Source organism: Temnothorax nylanderi, unplaced genomic scaffold, assembly GCF_030848795.1.
Source record: "Temnothorax nylanderi isolate EJ_2023f unplaced genomic scaffold, tnyl_v1.0 TNYL_tig0287_pilon, whole genome shotgun sequence".
NCBI lineage: Eukaryota > Metazoa > Arthropoda > Insecta > Hymenoptera > Formicidae > Temnothorax > Temnothorax nylanderi.
Genome location: NW_027249349.1, coordinates 112,191 through 138,864, shown reverse-complemented (window position 1 = coordinate 138,864; position 26,674 = coordinate 112,191). Strand labels below are relative to the sequence as shown.

Genomic DNA, 26,674 nt, shown 5'->3' with positions numbered 1-26,674 from the left:
AGTCAATAAGCACGTCTCAAGAGATACCTAATGACTTAATGACCAATTAACAAACCATTATTATATATTATGTATTTTAATAATTTTATGGTGATACATCTCCATGATCTACGAAGTCAACCGAAAAATATTCAAGTTGTCAAGATTGTCATGTGGCGTCAATAGAATGTAATTTATGAGATGCCGTATGCGTATATATGTTTATATATACATATGTACCTAATACATCTAAAAATACACAAACAACACACACTCGTACACACATTTTTTAAATATTCATAGAGTTTTGTTAAGTATACCTGTATGTGTGTTGTAATTCAAATGTATTGAAACATTTTAATTACTTCGTGTATTTTGACAAATCATATCAGCAATGCTTTCAATATCTTTGCGTTATACAAGCTCGGCGCAGCGTGATTGTTGTATTATTGAGCTTATGCCGCTATTCTCTCAAAGTAAACTGAAAGAACATAGTTTACAAGACTGGGAAATTACAGCAAAAGTATTATGTGAATTGGATTCTGAGTCGCTTGCATATATAACGCAATAAGAAGATTTTGTGATGGAAATAGCTAAGGGAGCACACACATAACGGAGAAACAAAAAAAAAAACAAAAAAAATCTACAGCGGAACTGAGGCGGTAAGTGAATATAACGTGACATAAGTGGAAACAATTCACTCGTAACATTAATCAATCATCGGTGTGCTGCTGTTGCCACGATAAAGTGTGGCGAATATTTGGGTAGCGAATAATAACCAGATATCAACATATACCCACATTATCAATCACGCATGAATCACGTTCGCGTGATTTATTTTGCCGTTTTGCCGATCGCCAATTTGCGCAAGCGCGGTGTTATCATACCGGAAGATAATGCATCCTCCACAACGTCACGGAGGTGTAATGTTTAAATCCAGAATGCGACAAATTGTGCGCATTCATGACGCTGCACAATTACCGTTCCACCTCCTCGCGACCACCGAAATTATTTGAAATGCAAACTCACGCGGGAGAGGCTTATATACTCTACATATGCGGACGTTTTACTATGTTGTAACGTGTCGCGTTTGCCACTATTCCGCTATTCGTGCTGTCATGTCCGGCTCTTCGTCACGTTTATGAAATCTCTTCCATCGATAGCTTAATTGAGCCATAAACATCAAAATTGTATAATGTGTTTTAAAAAATCATCTAACAACAATAAGGCATTATTTTAGACAATTTTTGAGACAAAAATAAAACTAGCGAGGGTTCAATTGTCATCTTTGGATGTTTGATATTAACATGTTTGCTGTTAATAGATATCAAATATCACGATTATGTCATATATGTACTATTTTAATGGATTTTTGTTTAGCACATAATATAAAAAATATTTAATTTAAATTTTAATTAAAATATTTATGTTGCCTTAAATTTAAAAATTTCTTTGAATAAATAAATATTTGTGAAAGAGATTTTAATCTTGGTACATATATTATTAAAAATATTATTAAAAATATTATTAAAAATATGTATTATTAAAAATATTTTTATATTTTTTGTATTTAAGGATGCTAAATATTTAAAGATGTTAAATATTTAGCTAATAAAGTCTTTTTATACAATTTATATGAATAAAAGTAGTATTTATATTTATCTTTGTAATATATTTAATTAGATAGAGCTCTATAATTTTCTAATTAAATAAATATTTAATTTGTATTAATTTTGTTATTATTATGTTATATACTTCCGACAAAATTTCTTTCTTTTTTATAAAATTTTGCTAATGGAGGGATATCAAAATGTGAACATAATAGGCAAAATATATGAGCCGAGTAAATTGACGTAAGATTTATCACTGAATCCAGTGACAAGTGGTCTGTTGGCCACGTGCCAAATCCAGCTTACCCAAAATTGTAAGGAAATCTGAGCTTCCCTTCTTCTCTTTCTCTTTCTCTTTCTTAAACGTTTCAATTTAAACTATATGTAACGCGTCATTGAATCCTTTACGATAGTTGATATCGTAGTGTTCAAGGTGAAAAGTGGCCTCATATGTTTTAAAAGTTGAATTTGGATTGAAACATATTACAATTTAAACTTGAACTTTACTTCAAATGCTCAAAGTTAGTGGATTTTTGGAGTTCAAAGTTGGTCGATTGATTCCTAACAATAAGATCTAGCAACTCTAGATTTTATGAATGAGTACATATATGTATAACGTTTGTGGAATATTTTAGCAAACTTTAGAAATTTCCTACATCAAAATCAATCTTCGATACATTATAGCCCAGCAATAGAGCATTAAGCATTAAGAACATAGTATTGTTAAGAACATATATGTTCTTAATTCACTTAATGTTATCATCAGAGAACGGGGGAGGAAGCTAGGAAGAGAGTATAACGGGAGCCATCGTAATTCTAACATATTACTTTCGTATTGTACTACAATTTTATGTTAGCTACCAAAACTGTTGGGAAATTATCTTATTCAAGGCTAGCAAAAAATTTGATTTGCTTCAATAGATTTAAAAACTTTTTCAGATAAATATTACGTAAATATTACTCTATTTATAAATCTGCGCCAATTGTATTTATTATTTTACTATGTTTCTCGATTATATACATACGTATGTGTAAAGTTTGAGCTGCACATTTATATACAGGGTGCGGAAAAAATAGCATCCCCCAGGACCCCAAAATATCTCGAAAAATATGTTTTATAAAAAAAAAATGTTTTAGACAAAAGTTGTAGGGTTTAAAAAGATCTATTTACTGACTTTCAGTTTGAACTTGGGTGGCGTCGTTAAGGTCAAGTCAGGGGTCACTTTGAATTTTTTAAATTAAACCCCTATTTTTTAGTGCATATTCTTGTAACCCTTGCCGAGACGTTTTTAAAACGCTATAACAAAACTCTCTTTTGTTACGATTTTTTTTAGATATTTTAAATTTTGTCATAATATTTTTCCGTACACTGTACAATTGGTATAAAGATTAATCTTATGTAAGTTTTTTTTATACCGGTTGATATACAAATCGGTTTTTGATTGTATTTAAGCACGTAATACGTATAGGTACTGCTTCTAACACTATAACAACAATAAAAATTTTTTCCAATTATTTTGAAAGTTATATGTTTTACTGAATTGGCTGTTTATAGTCATAATTTTTCCTAATTGATTCTAATATTGCACTAATTCGGCAGAGACATATATTTTTTCTTCTTTAAAAATTTAAAATTATATATGCGATTCAAATGTGTATGTTCTGTGTAAATCCTCGAATTACATAATAATATACATATAATGGAATTACATGAAAATAAATAATAATCTGCTCTCCCTTACTCTCCGCATTTGATGAATATGAAATTCATAATATGTCTGCGAACGTCTATTGAAAATTATTTAAACTCGGCTATTCGTTTCTGCAGTTGACACCGTCGCGTGAGAAGTCGATCTGAAAGAAATAGAGAAAAGAAAAGAGAGGAAACGAAAGAAAGCGAGAACGAAGGAAGAGAGCGGAATAAAATAATAATTCTAGAATTCAAGGAACGCACAGTGGGGTATTTCGCCTAAAACGTGGCCATAAGTAAGAAAATTGAAACCATAAACAAAACATGTTATGTACATACAATTAATAGAAAACATGTCCATATGTACGTTTCTGATACATATTTGTCATTTTTATTATTGCTGTCATTGTTATTATTTATCAAAGCTTAACCTTTAAGCGAACCGTTTATAGCTTTATGTAAGATACGTTGTCACTTCGTATTATGATATATCTCACAATTGAAAGTTTCCCAGATCATTCCAGCATGAAAACGATGTCTCCAGGTATTTTAATTATATATTTATGTGAATAGTTAAGTTTTACTTCTTATTTTTATAACAAGTAGTACATTGTTTTAATTTGATGTAAACTTCTTACTAGAAGATCAGAGATTTTTTAATATTTATTATTGTTTCCGGCATCTCCCGGCTATGAATTTTTTTTTGTTATTTAATACGTTTATTTGCCTATAATATCGTGAAAGAAAATATTGCGCCTTCGTGTGCCTTTTAAAATTATTTAATATTTTATAATTAGAGTACAACCGAAATCGAAACCGAAACTTTCATGGAAATCCTAGAAAAGCCATATGTATACACGTTCACATATATGTGTAATTATTATTTTAATAATTAAATATTATAATATTTATAAAGAAAAAGTGTATAGTATATACATATACGTGAACGTGTATACATATGGCTTTTCTAGGATATCCATGAAAGTTTCGGTTTCGATTTCGGTTGGACTCTAGTTATAAAATATTAAATAATTTTAAAAGGCACAGGAAGGCGCAATATTTTTTTTCACGATATTATAGGCAAATAAACGTATTAAATAACAAAAAAAATTCATAGCCGGGAGATGCCGGGAACAATAATAAATATTAAAAAATGTCTGATGTTCTAGTAAGAAGTTTACATCAAATTGAAACAATGTACTACTTGTTATAAAAATAAGAAGTAAAACTTAACTTTTTATATAAATATATAATTAAAATATCTGGAGACATCGTTTTCATGCTGGAATGATATGGGAAACTTTCAATTGTGAGATATATTATAATACGAAGTGACAACGTATCTTACATAAAGCTATAAACGGTTCGCTTAAAGGTTAAGCTTTGGTAAATAATAACAATGACAGCAACAATAAAACTGACAAATATGTATCAGAAACGTATGTATGGATATGTTTTCTATTAATTGTATGTACATAACATGTTTTGTTTATGGTTTCAATTTTCTTACTTTTGGCCACGTTTTGACGCTTTCGCCCCACTGTGGAACGTGAGAATTGAAAATAATGATAATTTTCTTCTTTTTGCTTGACTTAATATTGTCTATTCTTTCATTCACCATTTCAATTGTTGAGTCCGAAGTGGATCAAAACGTCTGCGACTCCTCTTTGTTATCTCGAGATATTGTCATTATATATTGTATGTATATATTTTATATTTACATATCTTACCTCTTACTTTTTATTATAACTAGACACTACAGACGCGCGCTTCGCGCGCGCTATTTGGCTTTAACATTATGCTATTACTATTACACTATTAACTCCTTGATACACACAACTGTCAAAATATACAATGACAGCTGCAAATGAAGTAAGCGCAGCAAGAGAACCAATCGGCATCGCGGAAAAGCGACAACAATAAACTTCACATCTCCTTTTTAGAAGAGGAATGTTGTACCAAAGAGCCAATTCATTTTTTTATACGTGACTATTACGCTGCAATCAGTTACGTTTTTAAATGCAGGAAAAATATAAGACGTATCGCGATTTTCTGTTGCCTGTAAATTTCTTTATGTTAAGATATAGCAATAATTTTTTCAATTGTAAGTCATTCAGTACTTTTTGAGAAAATACGTATTTTGGGAAATACATTAAAAACTTTATTTCTTAGATAAGCGGATAACTTTACGCATACGTACATAATAGAATTCGTACGTCAGTAGGGGAGAGTTGGCAATTACCGCGCGGTTGACAATTCCGCGCCATTGTTTATCTCAATAACTATTTGTATTACGCGCCTACAATGATGTTAATATCATAGAGTAACACGAAATACCCCACCCGCATGCGCCGTCAATGCGTTCCGGCCGTCCATGTAAACACAGTGCGCTCTGGAAGCTTCTCTGCTTGCTCGTTGCAATTTTGCTGGTAGTTTCGATAAGAGGTGAGTAATATAATATTTACATTAGAGAAATAAATTTGACGGATTTGATAGGCTAAAACACTATAAAATTAGGTTGCAAAGTGATTTTAGAAACACGCGTTTCTTTCCTATACATTTTAAGGTTGTAAAGTGAAATGATTGAGTTTGATAATTTCGCGCCCAAGGTATAATACTCATAGGTATAACGATAATTGTGTGTTAAGAGTTACCAAGACTGTTTAGTTTACAATGTAAGGTGCTTACAGAAAAGATCGTTGCTTAAGTTTTGATTTGAATTTATAATGATCGTTATTTGTTAACGCATTCACTTATTTTTATATGTAGGTACCTACTAGACGATATTAATGCATAAATATAAAAAAAACATTTTGTTATTGTGTTCTACTTCATGTCACTGGCTGAAGCCAGAGTAATTTTTATAGGTACGGCTTTATTAAACTGGGCACGATTTTATCAGACCTGGTCACGATATTATCAGACCAGTTTGATAATACCGCGTTTTCTCATTTTTTGGAAAATTATTAATATTTCAGTTTGTGTTTAACTTTCAAGATTATTGCTATGATATATGGATAGCCAAATAAATGACCTATCTAAAACTGCACAGTTTGTTTTTTTGAAGCATTTCTGAGCTTAGATATACGCTTCGGTTCTTAGGGGCTCGGTAATTGCCAACTCTCCCCTATAATAGGATTTATAAAGATTAAGATAAATGTTATAAAGATACTTTATATCACAAATCGTGTAAAATTGTTGAAAAAGATAAATTAGACTATTAGAGTAACTCAGTTGTTGTTGGATAATCTGCTGCCTCAGATAAAATTATATGTATACTGATAAAGGGGGAGGGGGACGCTCCATACAATATCATGTAATAGATGAAAATGTAAAAGTGCAATATATTGTTCTCTCGTTTAATGTGAACTGACTAAAAGCATTTGATCGGACATTGATAATAGATAACTGTTCCGTTAGTATGTTTATATCGTTTTGGAAAATTGGACGTTTCTTATTTTCGTATTTTGGCAATCGCAAAGCGCGATTCAATTTGGTGATAAAGAATCACGTTTTCGAAGTATCGCTCTCTTGTGTGTTCGCCGTGTATTTTCTGTCCTTTCGGGCATCTCCCAGTGGCCGCGTCGACAGTTGTGTCAAAAATAAGAAACAAAATCATGCGAAATGTGCATTTTAAGAGAAAGTAAACAAAAAAACTGAAATCTTAACCAGATACCTGTAATATTTCTCTAAGATATGTCTCTATTTTAAGAGATATATCTTTTCCTCGGAAATAACGACTTTTGCTTAGCATTGTTGACGAATAACTTGAAAACAGGAACGTTTTGCTCAAGAGATTGTACTACTGAATAATGGAGAAAATAATTTTTAAGGTAAATATATCTCGAGAAAATATGATAAATTGTTCGCAATTATCTTGTGTTAAAATTAGCTTATTAGCATAAGTTATAGATTCATGGTCATATAAAAATTGAGTTTAGAAATATTGAGAAAGTATTTTAATAATAATAATAATAATAATAATAATAATAATAATAATAATAATAATGATAATAACTTAATATATCTTATAGGCGGGGAGGGAGGCGCGTAACATTATTTTTATTAACTTATGTAATTTGAAATTACTAATTTCAATCAGACCTACTACCTATATGAAATTTTACAACCTTAAGTGCGCGAAAAAAGTTGGCAGAAATATAATATATAATGATATTACAAAGAGTGGAGTTGAAATATTGCAACTAGAAATTCCAGCTCAGCGCGAAGGAAACTTTGATACTCGCATTGTTAATTTCAAAATTATTTTGATTATCATATTATTTTTCGTGCAATAATATATAATCATACAAATAATAAGAGAAAAATCAAACATTTTATCTCATTATTTGCAACTGACTATTTGTTATATGTTAAACGATCTCTCTTAAATAATTTAGTCAAAAATATTAAATTATATAATAGCTTATGTATTTTTTTAGCTGTAACATCTGCGCGATGCGCCTATCATCAACTTGTGAACGAAGTTTCTATTTATTAGAAAATAGCGCTTTTATCTAATCCATGTCGTTGATCATGTCACTGTTTTCCTATATATTTGACACGCCGCCCTCCTTTCTTTTCTTTCCCCTTCTCTCCGCACTATTCCACTCACTTGACGCGTACCCTATTTTTCAATACTCCATTTTCCATCTTCCATCTCTCGCGCAAACATTTTCTCGCATCGTCTCGCTCTCCCCCTTTCCCTACTCTCCTCTCCTCTCTCTTTCTCTTTCACTCTTCCCCCTTTTTGTAGCATCCTTTTCGCAACCTTTCGCGTTGCACTTTTCACTTTACCTTTCTCTTTTCTTTTCTCTCCTTTATTTTTCGCGTCCCCTCACTTCGCACTACCTTCTATCTTCATTGCAGCCCCTGGGCCATGAAACGCACGTAAGCGAAATGCCGCGGTACGAAGGCTCGAGCAATTAGCGGAGAAGGTAATTTATCAGGTAGTACCGCTCGGTTCTCCGAAGCGCTGCTGGAAGTAAAGAGGATGTCATTACTCATGCGCGCCAGCCGTAATCTTAATAACGGTTTTACCCACTGGTTAGACAGACAAAGGCTCGCGCGAAAGTGCTTGCGTCTTTTTTTTTTGTCGCTGGTTCGCGTTACCTCTGTTTCTAGTGTTTCCACCCTTGCAATTTCAGCTCGTCGCAGAGAGTTGCAGAGTCAGAGTCAGACTGCATCCATATCGACCCGAAATTGATATCCAATATACATATATGTCTTGATGTACGATTATGATATTACGATCTCGAACACTTTGAACTCTTTGGAGAGTTTGACTCTTTTATACCGTAATACTGCTATCTACAGGCATCCACAGCATCTTGTGAAGAAATTGGAAGTGTATGCGGTATCAGTCTACATAAAAATTAACATTTATTTATCCAATTCTTTATTTATCATATTCATCTTTTATCATATATAGTCGCGAGTCTTTTTAATAAAAATTTATTTACCATAAGATGTTTAATTTTTAAGCAAATTTAAACAGATTGTAAAAAAATTAAATTTTTTTTCCAGGAAAAATATTTTTATTTCGAGAAATAAAATTTACTTTTATTTCGTAAGAATTTTTATTCTTCGTTCAAAATATTTTATTGTTGCAGTTTTAATACCACTGATTGCTTTTTAATAGTTTATAAAAATACACAATTGTTCAAGTAAAAAATAAAATTGCATCTTTGGATATATACGATAAAATGTATCAAGTTATTACGACAAAGTATACATATATATATATATATATGTATATATAGTCAAGTAGTTTTCAACTTCTAGTCTATTTTATTATTTACTATCTATTATTATTAATTATCCAATATATTTGTGTAAAATATATTCAAAGATAATTGAACATTTTTTATCATACATCTATTTCATTTTTACAGTAAAAATAATATTTTTTGCTAAGGACTTTAAGGTTTATTGTTTGGCATAAATTATAAAATATAAAATTATTTTATAATTAATCTGACATAGAAAATCAATATCTACTTATATTAATTTATCCATTTCATTTATTATATGAGTGGATGCGCCGATAAATTAAAATTAAAGCAATGCCTCAAAATTTATAGGTATACAATAGCCATGGCATATTTTTGCATCTTGCGACATAACATGCAACTATAAAATCAATAGACATATATTTTATCTCTATATTAAATGAAAGAGCTGTGATAAATGTATTATCTTTGATGTAACAACGTCAAATTGACGAAATAATGATGAAGCGTATATTGTGTTGCAGAGGACAAGTACGAATGTATGGGGCGAATGGATGGGTGTGATGCACGGTGACGAAGTGGAATACGTCTTTGGGCATCCCTTGAATAAGTCTCTGGAATACACCGATAAAGAACGAGAACTGTCTTTGAGAATGATTCACTATTTCGCACGATTTGCATATACAGGGTAGGTATTAGGAATAATACGTATTACGAGTTGTGCAACATCATGTGTTTGATGTTTATTAAAGTGTAAAGATTTATCGCATTTATCCAATATATATATATATATATATATATATATATATAGTTAAATATTTGGCCAAGACGATAAAATACTTGATAAAATTTGCGCATGCTAATGCAGTTCAATGTAATATAAAATTATAAATATAAGTGATACGCGTCATAGACGTCAACGTGTGCAGAAGAGTTCGTTGATGTGTGAAACAAAGTTAATTTAAATTCAAATTATAACCATGAGAAGGAGTAAGTTCGCCAGAAACTCGCTGCCGCATGCTTCAAACCTAAATTTCCATTTGTTAATACACGGAGAGAATTTTTTGTTATATTTTACCCTTAAATTCACTACAAACTTGGGACAACTTGGCAACCAAGGAATTTTTAAAATATACAAAAGACATTTTACAAACAACGTGATAAAAATTACCATGCAGATTGGTAAATTTTTAAAAATTATTGAAATTTCCTAGATATATTTTAGTAAAATTAATCAAATATATTTTATATTTTAATGAAATAGATATTAATATTTCTTATTATGGTGGATATTAATCAGAATAGCTCACATAAAATTCTTGGTGGTACATGTTGTCCCACAACTACCATGATTTCAGGGTAAATTTTAAGAGAAAATTCTCTCCGTGTACGAAAATGTGAGTGTTGCGTACTGACCACAAAAATAGTTTTTTTAACGAGTACTTGAATATTTTTAAATAAAATAGTCTTAATGGTTAAAAGAATTTATTCACGAATATATATTTAAACATTTTAAAATAAAATAGTCTAAATTGTTAAAAGAACTTGCAACCAAAATATGACATATTTATTAATTGAATAAATTTATCAAACAATTAATCATATTTCTTGAGTCTAATTATGTATAAAATTAAATATGAAGCGGAATTAATGTATTCTTAATTTCATTCTATTTAATACGATTTTCAATTTACACATTTTAACGCGAAATATTATAAAATATCTCACGTTATAAATTGCATCTAACAATTTTTATATTTTAATAAAATGTTGAAATTATAATAAAAATCAATTAGTTTAATTACGAAAGGATTAGAAGAATTCTGTACTTTACTGCATTAGTGATAAAATTGTTCAAATTTTTGTACAGAGTAGGTACGTCTCCGTCCATCAAGTTTTTTTTTGAGGGGGGGGGGAAGCGATTTCCCGTACTATATTCCTGTACTGATGAATTTATTGAGATTTAAAGTTATTATATGACGTTTCGCTCTCTATGAATAGGATTCTTCGTTTTGTTGTTCGCGACCGACATATTGCTTTTGCATTCGATATTTGAAATCTACCTTTAGGTACTGTAAAACACCTAGCATGAAAGATAAAAGAATAAATGGGGGAAGGAGTGCGCGGGTATGAAAACATGTCAAAGTTGATTTTTAAAACTTTAAATCTTAGAAATTGATGTAAATGGAAAATTACACAAAAAAAAATATATTTTTAAGGTGTACATTAATAAAAGTCAGTGCGAATTTACAAAGAAATTTTATTTATTATTTTGGTAAACTTACTAAATTTTTATAATTTTGCTTCCTCATAGAGGAAGCTTTTTTTACTTAAAATTTGAATTTTTTCTCTTGTTTCAATTAAACATACAAGGATATTATGGAAAATTAATTAAATGTGGTATTTTTACAGATTATTTGTAAATTAGCTTCCGGTATTGTTAAATTTATCCATAACATTACATACGCGTGTGCTTAAATTTTATTATATACAGTAAATTTACAGTCTGGTGTGGGATTTTACTCTCATTGTCAGTAGCGTGATATCACAGCTAGTATATCCGAAATTATTGCAGTAATAAAAGGTTAAGTAGCCAAACATCTGACATATCTGCAGTAACTGTGAAATGGAAAATTTGTGATTTTATTGGTAAAAACACAAAATCTATAATTAAAAACCATTATAATCATATAATTTCTGGAATAGTGGTTATATTGAAAATTGCTATTCCATGTTAGAGGTAAATTTACTGTGCTAAAGTGAATATTAAAATAAATCAAGTACTTTTACCACCAGACAGTAAATCGAAAAAGTATTTAACGAAAACTTGATTTCATATTTGAAGTAATTAAGTTTGACGTATTTAGGTAAAATTACAAAAATTATACTTTGTATTTTAGTTGTGTAAATTAAAGGTTAAAAATGACCACCGATTCTTACAGTATTAATTTCTGAAAATCAGTTTTATTAGTTTGCTATTTGCTCATTATGAAATATTCGCACAATTTACTAGAGTGACACATTTTACTTTTTACTTGTTTGTTGTTAGATTACTTGAGAAGGACCCGAAGCTTGGGTCGAAACGTCGTGTAATTGTGAAAATTTTGGCCAATTATAGTCGATTAAATATACGCACATTTTACTTTTTAATCTTTACTTTTTAATCTGTCTTTCAGGATGCCAACAGCAAGCGAATCTGAATGGCCACCTTATACCAGAGATCATCCAAAATATTTTATTTGGAATGCGGAAAAGACTGGATTCGGCAGAGGTCCTCGTACAACAGCTTGTGCATTTTGGAACGAATTCCTGCCACGCCTAAAGGGGGTTCCCGGTACGTAACAAAATGGAAAATAAAAGATCTTTTTTTTCCGGCTGTAAAGTGCAAGGCGCTGCCTAATTAAAGTTCGAATCGTTGAACCCTTTCGACAAGTTGCATTTACAATTACCTTGAGCACATTTTTATGTGACAAGTTCTTGTCAACTACGCTTTGTTTGGACGAGAGAGAGAGAGAGAGAGAGAGAGAGAGAGAGAGAGAGAGAGAGAGAGAGAGAGAGAGAGAGAGAGAGAGAGAGAGAGAGAGAGAGAGAGAGAGAGAGAGAGAGAGAGAGAGAGAGAGAGAGAGAGAGAGAGAGAGAGAGAGAGAGAGAGAGAGAGAGAGAGAGAGAGAGAGAGAGGGGAGGGAGGGATATATATGATATATATGATGTATATGTATGCGTTCTCACTCTTCATTAATTTCGCGCTCTTGCTTCTTTACAGATCCCACACCCGAAGCATGTAAAAGCGCAATGGCATCAAGCGTTTCTGCGGGTGTCGGCGGATTGCGTGGCTCACCAACGATCGCGTTCATCTTCTTACTTCCGGTGCTGGTAGTATATAGATTGATATAAGCAGTTACTCATCTATGTCGACAAACCCTTTTCATGGCTGGCAGGTACCTGACTGGGCAGAAAAGTTCCATCGGCGCTACCGTCCGACAAGCAGGTCCTATAACGAGCATTGTTTACGCTTCAAGGTCGCATTAGCGGTCGTCAACCATTCGTAGATCGATAGGTCGCCGTAGGACATGTGCTATCGTTGTATAGCAGTAGTCCGTCTCCACTATGTCGTTATGTCACCGGCACTGGTAGCATAGCGCGACGTTTGCGAATGATAATCAGATGCCCCGTGTCTCGGCGTGGTGCATTCGCCGTTTCGAGGTAGTCATAGACTTATATATCGCGATTCGCGATCCGCGATTCACGATTGAAAACCAAAGATCTATACTCGGCAAAAGCCCGGAGAGACGCAGATCCCTTCGACGACGATCGACTTGAGCAGAGATCGATCTGATTTCGACGGTTCGCACTTTCCATCAGCATTCTCCATCTTCGTCGCCGGCTTTTATCGTCGCCGGTTCCGGCTTAGGTTTCAGTTTTTTTCTTGATTTTCGTTATCTCCTATCTCCTTTCGTTCTCGTCGATTCTCATCAATGAATCTCTCGATTCGATCCATCTTATTTCTATATCTGATTCATAGCCTGAGATATGCCTCGCGAAATACAGCTGTTGCGAAATACAAGCCCGCGTAAATTATTAATTTTGCAATCTCGTTACAGATGTTTCTGAAACAGTCGTTGCTTTACGAGCAGTCTAAATCATATCGAAGGCGATCGATCTAGAAGTCGTTGCCTGTGATCGATCGCAAGAATGGCAATTGCAAGAGTTGTGAAAAGAATGCAGTGCAAATGCAAATGAAGTAGCAGTAGGAAAAGAGCGGATACAGGTTTCGTACGGACTCGAAGAGAGCCATTCCGCAGCGATGATTAAATGATTAAATGGATACAATCGCGTTATTCGTTGTTCGATAGGTGTGAGAAAGGCAATTGTGTGGCGACCTATCTCGATCTCGCGGCAAATACCCAACATTTGATGAATTATATACATATAATTGACAATTGAGCGCGATATACATGTAATTTCACTATAATTTCGGGATTTGCCAAGTCAGTTCACGGATCAAATTAAACGCTAAGATCCAATTTTGATTTAAAATGCGGACGGCAATAAACTCGTAAAATATATATCTATTTGTAACGAATTCACGAGCGAAGCTGTAACAACGGCGCGATCAATCTCTTTGTTAGATATTAATTGTAAGAAACCAGCTGCGACCGGTGCAACATCTTGTAATATATTTGATCTCTTACAATTAGTTTGCAATGTAGTCGATTATCTACTAGCACGGTCAAGTTTTATATGCAATATCAATTCCAGAGCATGCAGGAAACAAAAGACAAAAGAGAATGACGAAGATGGTAAAATATATAACGAACGTAGCGTAGCTGAAGAAAATTAATCGGTATGGAAGGGCGCGGCTATTAACTTCGAACTCAGTAAGCTTGAGAGCGAGTGATTAATAACACGAAGCGATTTTTATCGACAGCGTCAATCGCGCGAGAGAATCTCTCTTAAAAAGATCTTTGAGCACTCATTCCACTTTTGATAAAGAAGCAAATCATTTAAATTAAACGAAGCCAGTGGAGCAAAATTAAATGCATATCCTGAATTAGAACAAGTGTTTTGCAATCAGCTCGTATCAGATCGTATATCAGTTGTATATATATATATATATATCTGGCAATACATTGATGATAAAACGTAATTCCACAGCAAGGAAAGAGATTTGATGAATAATTGACGAATAATATTCAGTGAATGTATGAATTTGAGTCTTGAGAGCATGATCTATTACTGTATATATATTATCTATAGTTGAATATTTACAATATGTAAATGATTTTCTTGTGAAAGGAAAAAAATGGAATTTTTTGAAAAGTTTAGAAATATTAATCGATTATGTGGCCGATCATATCACCAAAATACAAAAATATTCATCGATTTTATTATGAACATATTATAATCTTTACACAATTAAGATAAGTCTCCAAACACTACAAAGAATGGACGATATCATTATTAATTCAAACGTTTGTCTTTGATAGTTATTTTAAGAAGAACAAGAGTACCATTTCACTATTCAGTAAACTAACAATAAGTTACTTTTAAAAATATTGAAACAACTCGAAGACCTAATAGATAAGAATAATAATAATCTACTAATTACAACTATCGCACAAACTATCGGCCCTAAAAATTGCTCCTTTACATTAAATATTTATTTTAAGCTTAATAAAATTAATAACGAAAAGATTGGTAAGATCAAGTCAACTGATATGTTCTACATAAAAAGTTACATATTTATATCTGATTGTTTAACAATTTTGTAACAAATTTCATTTTGCTCTCCATAAATTATTACACAATAAATTATTTTTAAGTATGTGTGCGTGCGTGCGTGCGTGCGCGGCGTACCTATGTGCATGTATGTATGTACATATATAGGTATAACTTGAGAGACTTCTATATCCCGCAAGAATGGAAGGTTAATACATTTTAAAAGCAACCAAGAAAACCATGCAGTGGAACACGGTTATATTTAACAATAAATAAAATTGTTGCAAAAAAATCTTTAATTTACAAATAATAATTAAAATGACGTAGGACATCGTCGTAATAAAGTATGTCGTGGATAAAAAGTAAAGTAATCATCCAATTGTTCGACACTTTTTGAGGATTCTCATTCCTCATTCTTCATAAATTATAAATCGTATAATGCATCGCCATAGAACTATATAAATCGTCTGCAACAATAATACATTCTAAAATTAAATAGACAAACTGCGAAAAATAACGTGGATAAAAGGGCGAAATTGATATTTATCGTATGAGATTGTATTCAGTTCATTTCCCAATAATTGAAATAATTTAGAACCTATTTGTTATCCATTAATTCTCAATCGACTCGATCGCACGATCGAGTCGGCGGAGATATTATATCCAATCAAGAACACTCACTTACCTGAAACATACCATAATCAGCGTGAGAAGAAAACGAACAATATCTGCAACACCATCCTTATCAGAGAACAAATTACAACGTTATATATCTAACCGCTCGTTTTCTCGGAGTTGATCGTTTCGACCTCTCCGTGCTGTCTCAGTGAAAGCGCTCTTCCCCGAAGTTTTCTCGGCAGAGTATCATGGATTCCGCGTGCAAGGATAAAGCAAACTATATCGTGTTCCGCGAAGCTTAAGAGTATCTCTTGAAAGAAGCAGACAAGGTCTGTGTGCGCTTTGCTTGATTTTCAGTAAAAAAATAAAAGAAGCAAAGATATGGATATGAATCCCCGTGAATCTTGAATATTGTTTCTCGGAAGATACATATGCTATACTTGTTGTGCAGAATTAGGCGAATTTGATCATCGTTTATCATTGCGTTGAAAAGTTTAAAAATTACTCTTTTTTATAGTAATTGTTGTACGCGCGTAGATGTGAAATTTGACGCCGCGCCGGATTACGAGCTTGATCTCCGCGGGTTTTATGCAGATCGAAGACCTTGGAGTTAATTTCGCACATTTGTTCAAGAAAAATTTAAAATATGTCGCATGATTGGTGCGGTGGTTCGATTGAAGTGCATTATAAATCGCGACTTATCGAGGATGTCGAAAGGAGACAGTGTAGAAATCGGAAATCAATTGCCTATAGTTTATCCGTTTTATTGCAGGTGACGCTTCGAACTATACAAATGTCGAATAAAATCAAGGAGGTAAGTGGTTCCCGATGCAAATGTGCTAGAGTTTAAAGATTACGAGCGTGAAGACGTTTCCAAATCAAGAAACTCGTTTGTATCTCGCGGCTCCGCCGCTTAGCATTTTATCGAGACGTAACTGCTCTTGTGGCCCGGTTTTTAGTTAGTAGCAATGAGAAACTAAATAAAAACGCGTTATGGAAGATTTCAGTGGAATAGTACACAAACGTCTGTAGCTGTAGCGTCTATATGTATTAAGTATAAACGATTTGTCACTTTATATCGCTTTTTTATGCTGCGAGAAAACGTAAACCAATTTTAAATTAAAGGTAAAAATTGTTGTTATCTGTGTATAATACTTATACGTCGCGGTAATGGAACGCATTTGCAAAAAGAAGAAAAGAAAAAGATCGAGAAGGACATTAAGGAACTCGTTACGAAAAATATATATGACGGGGATAAAAGGATTTAAGAAAAAACGAGGATTAAGATTTTTAATTGGTTAAGCTATGTTCTGTACGTGCGCGTGTGTGTAACTTTCCTTCTTCTCCTTCTCTCTCTCTCTCCTCCCCTCCCTCTCTATTGTGGCAAGCATGCGCACGCGATTTCCCCTCAGCAGTTTATTACTATTTGATTTTGTATGAGTTTAAACACCACTAATTATTTCACATTTATATGTAAAATTTGTTTCTTTCGTTCCTCTTTTAAATATCGAGAGAATATTTAATTTTAATTGATAAAATTGATAAATTGATAAATTGATAAATTGATATTTAATTGATAAAATGCTCTCGAAAATTAATCTTTATTTTTTGAAAATAATCATAAATACGGGGGACGTTTAATAAGTAATGCATTTTTTCTCATTCAAAGTTTGTTTTATCGCAGTTTTAAATACACTATATTTTTTCCAATTCTTTGGCTACAAAAACCTATTTCTCAACATAATCTCCATTCAATTCTATAGCCTTACATTACCTAGATGTGAGCGCCTGTATACCTTTATTACGGTACCACTCTGGATGAGAAACGACAGTCCGCCTTGTAGCCCGGGTCTTGCACCTTCTGCACCTTTCATCTCTTTGGTCCTCTGAAAGATGCAATCCGCGAGAAGAGGTATGGCAATGACAAAAAAGTCATAGCCAAAGTATAAGAAAGTGGCTGAGAGGCAGACCAGCAGAGTGGTACCGCGCAAGGTTCGACATACAGGATCTCACATCTAGGTGGCATAAGGCCATAGACGGAGGACGGAGACCAAAAATAGGTTTTTGTTACCAAAGAATTAGGAAAGAATATGATGTATTTAAAACTGCAATAAAACATCTTGAATGAGAAAAAAATGTATTGCATCAGGTACTTGATGAATGCTCCTCGTTGTTTGATTACATCATGAATCCTATGTTGCACAAATTGACTTGACTTTTCTAAAGTTAATAAACGAATTCAAAAATTTATCACACAATTAACGTTTGAAAATGGTCAATATAACGATACACCATTGCCTCTTTTAACGGAGAAATCGACTCGGACCTCTTATAAGTCTCAATTTTCATTTCGTTTTGTGTTTTTGCAATGGTAGCGACACTCTAGAATTTACGCCGTCTCATTATTCGACGGTCGTGTGTTGCGATCGTATTCAAACACCCTACATACATATCACGCGTGAGCGTTGTGTACGAACGAATTGAATTTCCCTGCTTTGATCTGAAATTGATATCTCTTGTACAGATATCTCGAGCGAGAGAACATCACTTGGGGCAAGTATATCGCGACTCTTTCGAATGTGTTTTGCTTTGAAACTTGGTTTTCTAAGCTTGTAAATATTCTCTCTCTCTCTCTTTCTCTCTACATATCTCCTTATTTCCATATCTCTAAGATTTCTAAAATACTTTTACAAATTTTGTTTACGTTAACATTATTTATTTATTGACTCATTCCGTATACTACTTGACGGAAAATAGCCAATATATACATTAGTAAATGTGATATGATTGCGTAATATGTGGTATATCACATATTCGGGTAGCCAAATCTGTCGAGAATAGATTTTGAAAGTGCCCGCTATTGTCGATGACATATCAACAGAAATATGACGGAATGTGCTAATAGAATATAAGGACATACATTGATTGCAGAAACTAAGCAGAATTTACCATTTTGTAACCATTTAAATGATAAATTCCATTTAAATGTTTATGAAATGATAGATTCTGTTGGGTGTCTGCCGACGATCCGTTCTCAGATTATAGGTATTGGCAGGTTCCGTCGGCAAAACATGAGTTTAATGCGGACACAGATGATACTGGCTCTGTTGCAATATCTAAGCAAATATCTGCTGCCAATCTGTCATACTGGGTAGTTACTTCTGTAGTATAATGTCATTTTCTTGTATTTTTCTAAAAAATATATAGACACATAGTGAGAAATCTGTTTTTAATTATTATTTAGTTTGTAAATGTAAGGGGGGGGGGGGATTATATATTTAATATAATAATCATTTTCTAATAATTTCTTTCCATTTTTCTTCTTTTGTTTTATGTTCCGTCTTTTGACATTAATTTTAGTGTATCTATTCAAGCTACTATTTTGGGAAGAAAAGTTTTGTTTTCGTAGAAGAGAAAAGAAAAGAAAGATAATAGATTATTGTAGAAAACTATGTCGCGAAAAATAAATCAAATAAAAAATTTAATACTTTTTAAATCTGTCGAACAAAAATACAGCATAATGCTTGCCAGCCCAGACAAAAAAGGTTTATTTTGTCAGCAGAAAGGTAAATGACGAAGACGGAATTATAATGCAGAGTCTATCGCATTGTCGGCAGAATTCTATCGTCAGATTAATGATAGAGCTGTTAATCTGCTGAAACGTCAAACTAATGGCAAAAATAATGCATTATGTGATCATATATCGCAGTATGATCATGTCTACAATTTCTATCGGTAGAACAAAAGATTATAACGCACGCTTGATGCCAATCTGCTGCGACGATATCTACCGAATTTGTTGATAAACTGCTAGCACACTACATTTACTACGTTATTCGGATAATACGTTTATTTGTTTCTAATTGCGCGATTTAGAAATACTAAATTCGTTATTCGCGATATAATATGAAGGTTTAACTTTAATCACGTGTGATTTTTAATGACGTTATTAATTTAATTGTGTTGTATATTCGTGTATGCATAAATATCACTTTCGACAAAATATTTGACTGGCTTTTTTTCGGAAACATAGCCAATCAATCAGTTGATTGATACTTTATTGATATAACTTATGTGCGAGTATTTCGTGAACAGTATTTCGCAGTTTAAAATATTTTAGAGTCCATTTACGACTACAACTTGCGTTTCTTATATATATACGCGATAAATTATTCGACGATAGTTTGCGAACACATGAGGTAGTTATTAAGCAAGCACCTCGTTAATATGGAGTTTTCGCTATAATTCGCAAAAAATAAAGCGTATATCGGTAATACGCGCGAATCTTCCATTTCTTATACATATCATGTACAATAGGATATGTGTGTGCGTGCGTGTATCCATATGCATATACATCTATTGGTTTGTGTGCGTGTATGTGTGGGGGGGGGGAGGAGGTGTCCGCGCGCGCAGGTAAACATACAAGCGTGATTCATCCGTATATGTCAATGAAGGGATTATTAACAGTGATCTAATTGACAAGTGTGATCGGTGAGAATTGATCTATAGATCGCTAAATAAAAGATAAAGAAAAGAAAAAGAGAAAAAAACGATTTTTATTTAAAAAATAACAAAAAAATAATAATTAAAAATTGCAGTTTTCTATAGAAAATTTAAGTAATGGCGAAAGTTTCGCTGTTATATTATACTTAACCTGGCTGCCTGTCATTCATTATTATCGTTTTGATTTTCTAATGCATTTAATGCGGATAATAAAAAAGACGTTCCTCCAAGTTCAATATTAAAAAAGAAAAAAAGAAGAAAAATAAGAAGAAAATGAAAGAAAAGAGAGGGAAGACTTACTCTTATACCACTATTATACCACTAAACTTTTAATAGTGACACACACACACGTACATACACACACACGCACACACGCGCACGCACACGCACGCGCACGCGGGAGTGTGAATTCGAAATAATCCCCGATTCATAGCATGACTTGAGCTACAAAAGGATGGAAAATTTTGATAATAGAGAAATCCGTTGTTTTACAATATTTTACAAATATGTATATGTATGTAGTTGAAAATAATGTATAGAATTCGTACGACGAGCTTTTGTGACAGTTTATCGGTGACAGGCCGTGTAAAATCGCGTGAAATCGATAATCGCGCATCGATCAGCTCATGGTAACGATTAGTAATTTTTCAGAATTTGTTTTTACCGAGTACCTTAATGCCCATCAAAGGGCGAGTTACGAGGAATTTACGCGCAGCGGATGCGCCGCCATTAAATCGTTCCCTTGAAATCCAGTGATGGATCACAAAGGCATGACCTCATTTCCCTCCGATGGCACTGTCGGGAGTACCAAGTGCACCTGCACAACTTTGTCACTCTGACGAGCAATCTGCCGCCACGTTCTTGCATCAACGAATAATGTGACTAAAGATACCGACCGAATTTAATTGCACTGACGTACCTAATAGAAATTATATTGGAGTCTTCAATATCGAAGCACTGAGATTTTCAAGACCTTGATGTCTTGAAATTGCTGGAACTTGTTGACGACACAAAAGATTGCCACAATAATAAGCTTTCGCTTTTTAATTCCAGTGATATAATATGTATATCACAAGAGATAGATTATCAGCAAAAAAAATAATAACAAAAAGTTTATACACAACAAAGAGGAGAGTCTTTGATAGAGAGTCTGGATAATTGTGGGAGGTAATACATTACTTAATTGGGTAATACGGAATTAATATTCTTCTTTTTTTAGGAAATACTCAAATTTACATATCAATCAAAGGAAGCACATTCTCTAATTGATGTAAGTTTGATTGTTGTTCAATAATACTGATAATATTGATAAGAATATCTATGCATCTATAATTTCAAAATTAAACGACTAAGACGAAAGAAAGATTTATATCTGATAAATTATGCTTTAAAAGAAAAAAATTAACAACGTGCACTCTATCATACGCTTTGTTTCAAACGTTATTGAACTTGATTTACAAGCAAATTTTTACGTAATTAAATTACGTAATTACACAATATTTTATATCAAGACCTCAAAAATATGCGTACAATTATATATAATAATTCTATTTAATTATAAAGAGAAAGACCAAAGAAATCGACGAGTCAAATAATGGCGCGAGAAATCATACGCGAAGGAAAAATATTCTGTATAAACATATATACTCGAGAGGAGTTGTGCTCGCGCGGTGTATACTTGCGACGGCAGAAAGCGAAGAAAGTGAAAGAATATTATATATGTGTATGTACATATATACGTTTTAAGGAGAAAGAATAAAAGTGAAAGATAAAGAGCGACGTTCAGAGCAAGATAATGTTGATGGAATCTGTTGATAGACTTTTTAGCATTCAACATATTTAAGGATTAGTATGTCCACATACATATCATTAGATATAGTTGTTCATTCATCGAAGCATCTCGTGAAATTAACTTTAGAATCAGTGCCTCGATGAACGAGACATGTTCGCGAGGATCAGCTATGTAGGATAACACAAATAAGAAGGTCGTGCTTCGTTATTTATGGAACGAGACGTAAAACGATAATTTTATAGAGCCCTTGCACAAAATTTCAAAGACATTTTATGAATAGTGTTACTCACACAAGTTATATGTTGAAGACAATTTTTATATTTACATTGTGTTACGAGTAATTAGATTATTTCTCTCCGCCAATTTAAGTAGCAAGTATAACTATAGCAAAATAAATTTATTATCCAACAATAAGTAGATGTAATAATTTTCAGTTTTATAATGTTCTTGATGTATGGTTTTCGATAATATAAGGTTCACAATGTATACGTTTTATATTTTAATCATAAATCGCATATGAAACAAAATCCATATAGAACCGATGATATTTTTATGACACGGTACTATTTCATCACAAATGGAGACGTACGAGACCATGTAGACCAGATCTCAAGGTATCTTTATATCCTAGACTCAAAGTATTCTTTATGTAATGTTACTTGCAATTAGTTGAGAAATTTCTTACAATTTGTTCAAAAAGTTATTTAAATCCAAGAGTTTATTCGCATTTATGAAACACGTAAAGAGGATTTTGCAATGTCCTATATACGTATAAGAAATAAACATAAGTATGCCTCTCTTTTTAGTTTGTATCATTCTGTAGATCAAAAGTGTGTACAGCAAATAGCTCGTTACCGTTTTTTCGATATCGACGATCGTAAGAATATTCATCATTTCTCTCTCTCTCTCTCTCTCTCTCTCTCTCCTCTCTCTCTTGACATTTTTTAAATATTATATTGAATATAACGTACAATAAAACATTAAATTTAATATACGATAAGATAGAGGACATCCTCTTTCTATCTAGAATTCTTTAATCTTATACATTAACATTAACGCGTTAATTAAAATGATTCTCATATTACGCTGTTTCAGGCGCACGTGCATGTTAAACTCCACAAATAGATGGCAAACTTTGCAAGTCCGACTTTATATGTACCATGCATAATAACCAATATTATATTTAAACAAAAATATTATGTGATTATTTTAATATTTGAACCATGCACCTCTACCGCAACAAACAGATCGTTCCTATTCGAGCCACAAAATAAGATTAGTAAGTTGTATGCGATTGTATATAGAAACTTTAAATGTTCTGTATTTTTGTGTGAAAGTTAAGTGTGGAATGAGAAAACCGATTCTATATATTCGATATTCAATTAACATACATGTCCAACACTCGTAAGGACGAAAAGGTAGAGATAGAGATAGAAATAAAAATAGATGTAGAGATAGAAAAAATGTGAACAAGTATGTGTATGAGAAAGAGGGGGAGGGCGAAAGGGGGTGGAAGGTGGAGCGAAAAGAGAGAAGGGAAAACAGAGGATATACTGATGGATGCAACTTGCACACATCACGTTGGCAGTGGTTCGGTTGAGAACCATAAAACTCCCATTGCTCTTACGGTTTATTACCTTTACTTTATATCGCGCAAATAAAATATTAATTTAATCGTTTTTGTAGAAAATGGAATCGGAAATTAAAAATTATAAACAGCTTATTGTATACAATGTTTCAAAAAAGTAGTTTGATACTTTGCAGGCTTGTAATACTATATCGAATAAGAAATACTTAATCAATATGAGTCCGCATATCAATCTTTTCAAAATAAACACAGCGATCTTCTATTTTAATAAATTAAGTTATCTAACCGCGTCCATTTATCATTTACGGTATGAAAACAAAGGGGGATTATCCTATCCTAATATCGTAGTACTTCAATACGTAAACATTTGCCTCGTTTAACTCATCGAATATAATCACAGTATAAGACGTATAATAGTTGAGATTATCAGTTCGTTAGATACGTAATATAAGATGTAAATTTATTAACAATGGCAAATTATTATTCCAACAAAAATGGCAGATACGCATTTTATATATGTCTGTGATAATGAAGATACTTGAAAATAAACCAAGAACGTTTGAAAGAGGATTTGAGAGAATTTTTTTGATTGCGAAAATATCAAATGTGTATTGAAATACGGAATAGGATGACATATAGAATCTCTCTCTAAGAAAATAAAATAATAAAATGACAAAATAATATCATGCAGTTATTAATAGCCTTTCATTTACATATCATACCGCGATCCCGCAAAATTGTGAACTGTATTTTTAAAATACTCTGTATATATAAATACCCATTAGTGTGTGTATTCAAATAATATCATTCAATCTTTACATTATCTATTGAAAATTCCGTGAAATGTAAAACATAAGTAAGCTTTAAACAGTGTTATTTTGTTATTATTAGCAATGGCTATTATTAATTGCATAATGAATAAGATTTTAATATAAAGGTCTAAAGATGTTTATAATTTAAATTATTTGATTACAAGAATACACAGTATTCTTATATACAATATTAATAAAAATAAAAGAAAACAGAAATGTAAGATACAGTACGGTATAGCGAATAAACAAAATTAGATCATCTTATTCTTATGTTGGTAGCGATTATATAATATTTTATATTTTGTTTGTTATTTTACATATATATTTTACATGTTTAATATATACATATATCTCCCCCCTCTATTGTACCTTTAGCTTAGGCTTAGAGGATTTAAATTATATTTAAGTGAATAATTATTTTAAATGTGTTTAATTGTGTAAGACGTGTAAGTCTAAGAAAAAAATAGTTTAACATTAATCGTAAATAATGGCACGTTAAAATAAAATTGCTTTTTGTTAACAATCCTTTTCGTGTTCTTTCATTTCGTTATATACGTATAAAAAAATCAATCTATGAATAACAATTTTTTATTTTTATCTTCTCCTTATATTTTGAATTCTTTTAAATATGATCTATCATTCAACAAATTGTGCATACACAGGCTTAGTGCATATATTTTATACAGGTATAATATATGCACCAAGAAATAGTAGCTGATCGTTAATTGCTAATTGTTAAAAAAAATATATATATAAATATATTTAGAATTAATTATAAAAAACGTAAATTCTGTTATACACGTTCTCTCCTGAAACTTAATTTATCACAAGTAGCTTATTTTTAATTGTTAATTACTTGAGAACTTGAATATGTATTTTTATCGAGAAACGATTGATAATATAATAAATTGGTAAAAACATCTCTAGTAAAAAGAACATCCGACCGGTTTTTATCAAAGGCTTTTCTTCCCCGTTTATCGTTGGCAATTTATTGAACCTTTGTTGTTCAAATATAGGAGATCTTAGAAATTGAGCTGCCTATTAAATTTGAATTCAAGTAGCATTCAAGTAGTAGCTTATTTAATAAACAAAATACAATATAGTGGCTTATATCATATATTAATAAACAAGTTTGTGTCACCCATCTTTATGAAATCTTTATGAAAGCCTCTTTCTTGAAATACTTTGCTTAATAATAAAGAGTTTTGTATTTTTTTTTATCAAGAAAAGATTCAATTAGGAAAAAAGGGCTCTTTCTAATGCATCTTAAACATGATTGAATACCAATGCAATTTAGTATGAATCGAGTTTCGTTGTCTCTCATTAGAAATTTGTTATGCGCTTGAACATATTCTGAAAAATAATGCGTGGAAAATAGAGTATTAACACAATGATGTTTTTTATTTTAATTTACACGGTTCGATTTACATGAGGGAACTCGAGGTATCACATGGGAACGCTAAGGTTTAAACAAATTTAAAACATATTATAAATAAGTAAATAAACTTGGTTTTGCCCCAAATTATTTTTTGAAATATTCAGTATAAGAAAAACACACAAGTTTTACCGCGAAAGAATAGTTTAAAAGGACAAAATTATTGTTTTATTGAATGCCTGAGTTTTCCTTATTATGCATTTTAAGCGGGATATAATGGGATACCTTATAAAACTTGTTTATTAATGTTCAAAATTTCTTACTAATGATTTATTAGAACACGCAATGTATGGAGATAGTATAAGAATGTATTATCATATTATACTTTTAATTAATATCTAATAATTATTTACTAATAACATTTTTCTTATTATAATCTTCTTAGTATACATTTTTCTTATTAAAATATAAATATTATAAAATATAAATATTATAAAAATGAAAATTTGTGTGGTGTAATAATCTATATTACGCAACATAACATAGGCATTTACTGATAGCGTATGAAAAAGAAAATAAAACATTTAAAGAACACAAGGCATCATGCACCGTAGACTAATGGCCCCGTTATGCCCTAAGTTTACTTTAAGCAATATAAGTAAATCATCACAGATAAATCGATATTTACACAGACACTTTATTAAATTGACGAGAAAAGATCGTTTAATATCGTAAATGTACTTTGGTAATAAAAAA

At 31.9% G+C, this 26,674-nt stretch overlaps 1 protein-coding gene across 6 annotated transcripts in view; it reads left to right on the top strand.

Annotated features, from left to right (window-relative positions):
* LOC139780611 (acetylcholinesterase-like) overlaps window positions 1-25,068 on the top strand; it is a 98,410-nt gene extending 73,342 nt beyond the window's left edge. For all 6 annotated transcript variants that reach the window (XM_071719335.1, XM_071719340.1, XM_071719339.1 and 3 more), the window contains 3 exons: window positions 9,536-9,699; window positions 12,188-12,345; window positions 12,775-25,068. In XM_071719335.1, the coding sequence (XP_071575436.1) occupies window positions 9,536-9,699; window positions 12,188-12,345; window positions 12,775-12,905 (453 nt within the window). In that variant the 3' untranslated portion in view covers window positions 12,906-25,068. The remainder of the gene's footprint in view (window positions 1-9,535; window positions 9,700-12,187; window positions 12,346-12,774) is intronic.
* The last annotated feature ends 1,606 nt before the right edge of the window (window positions 25,069-26,674 follow it).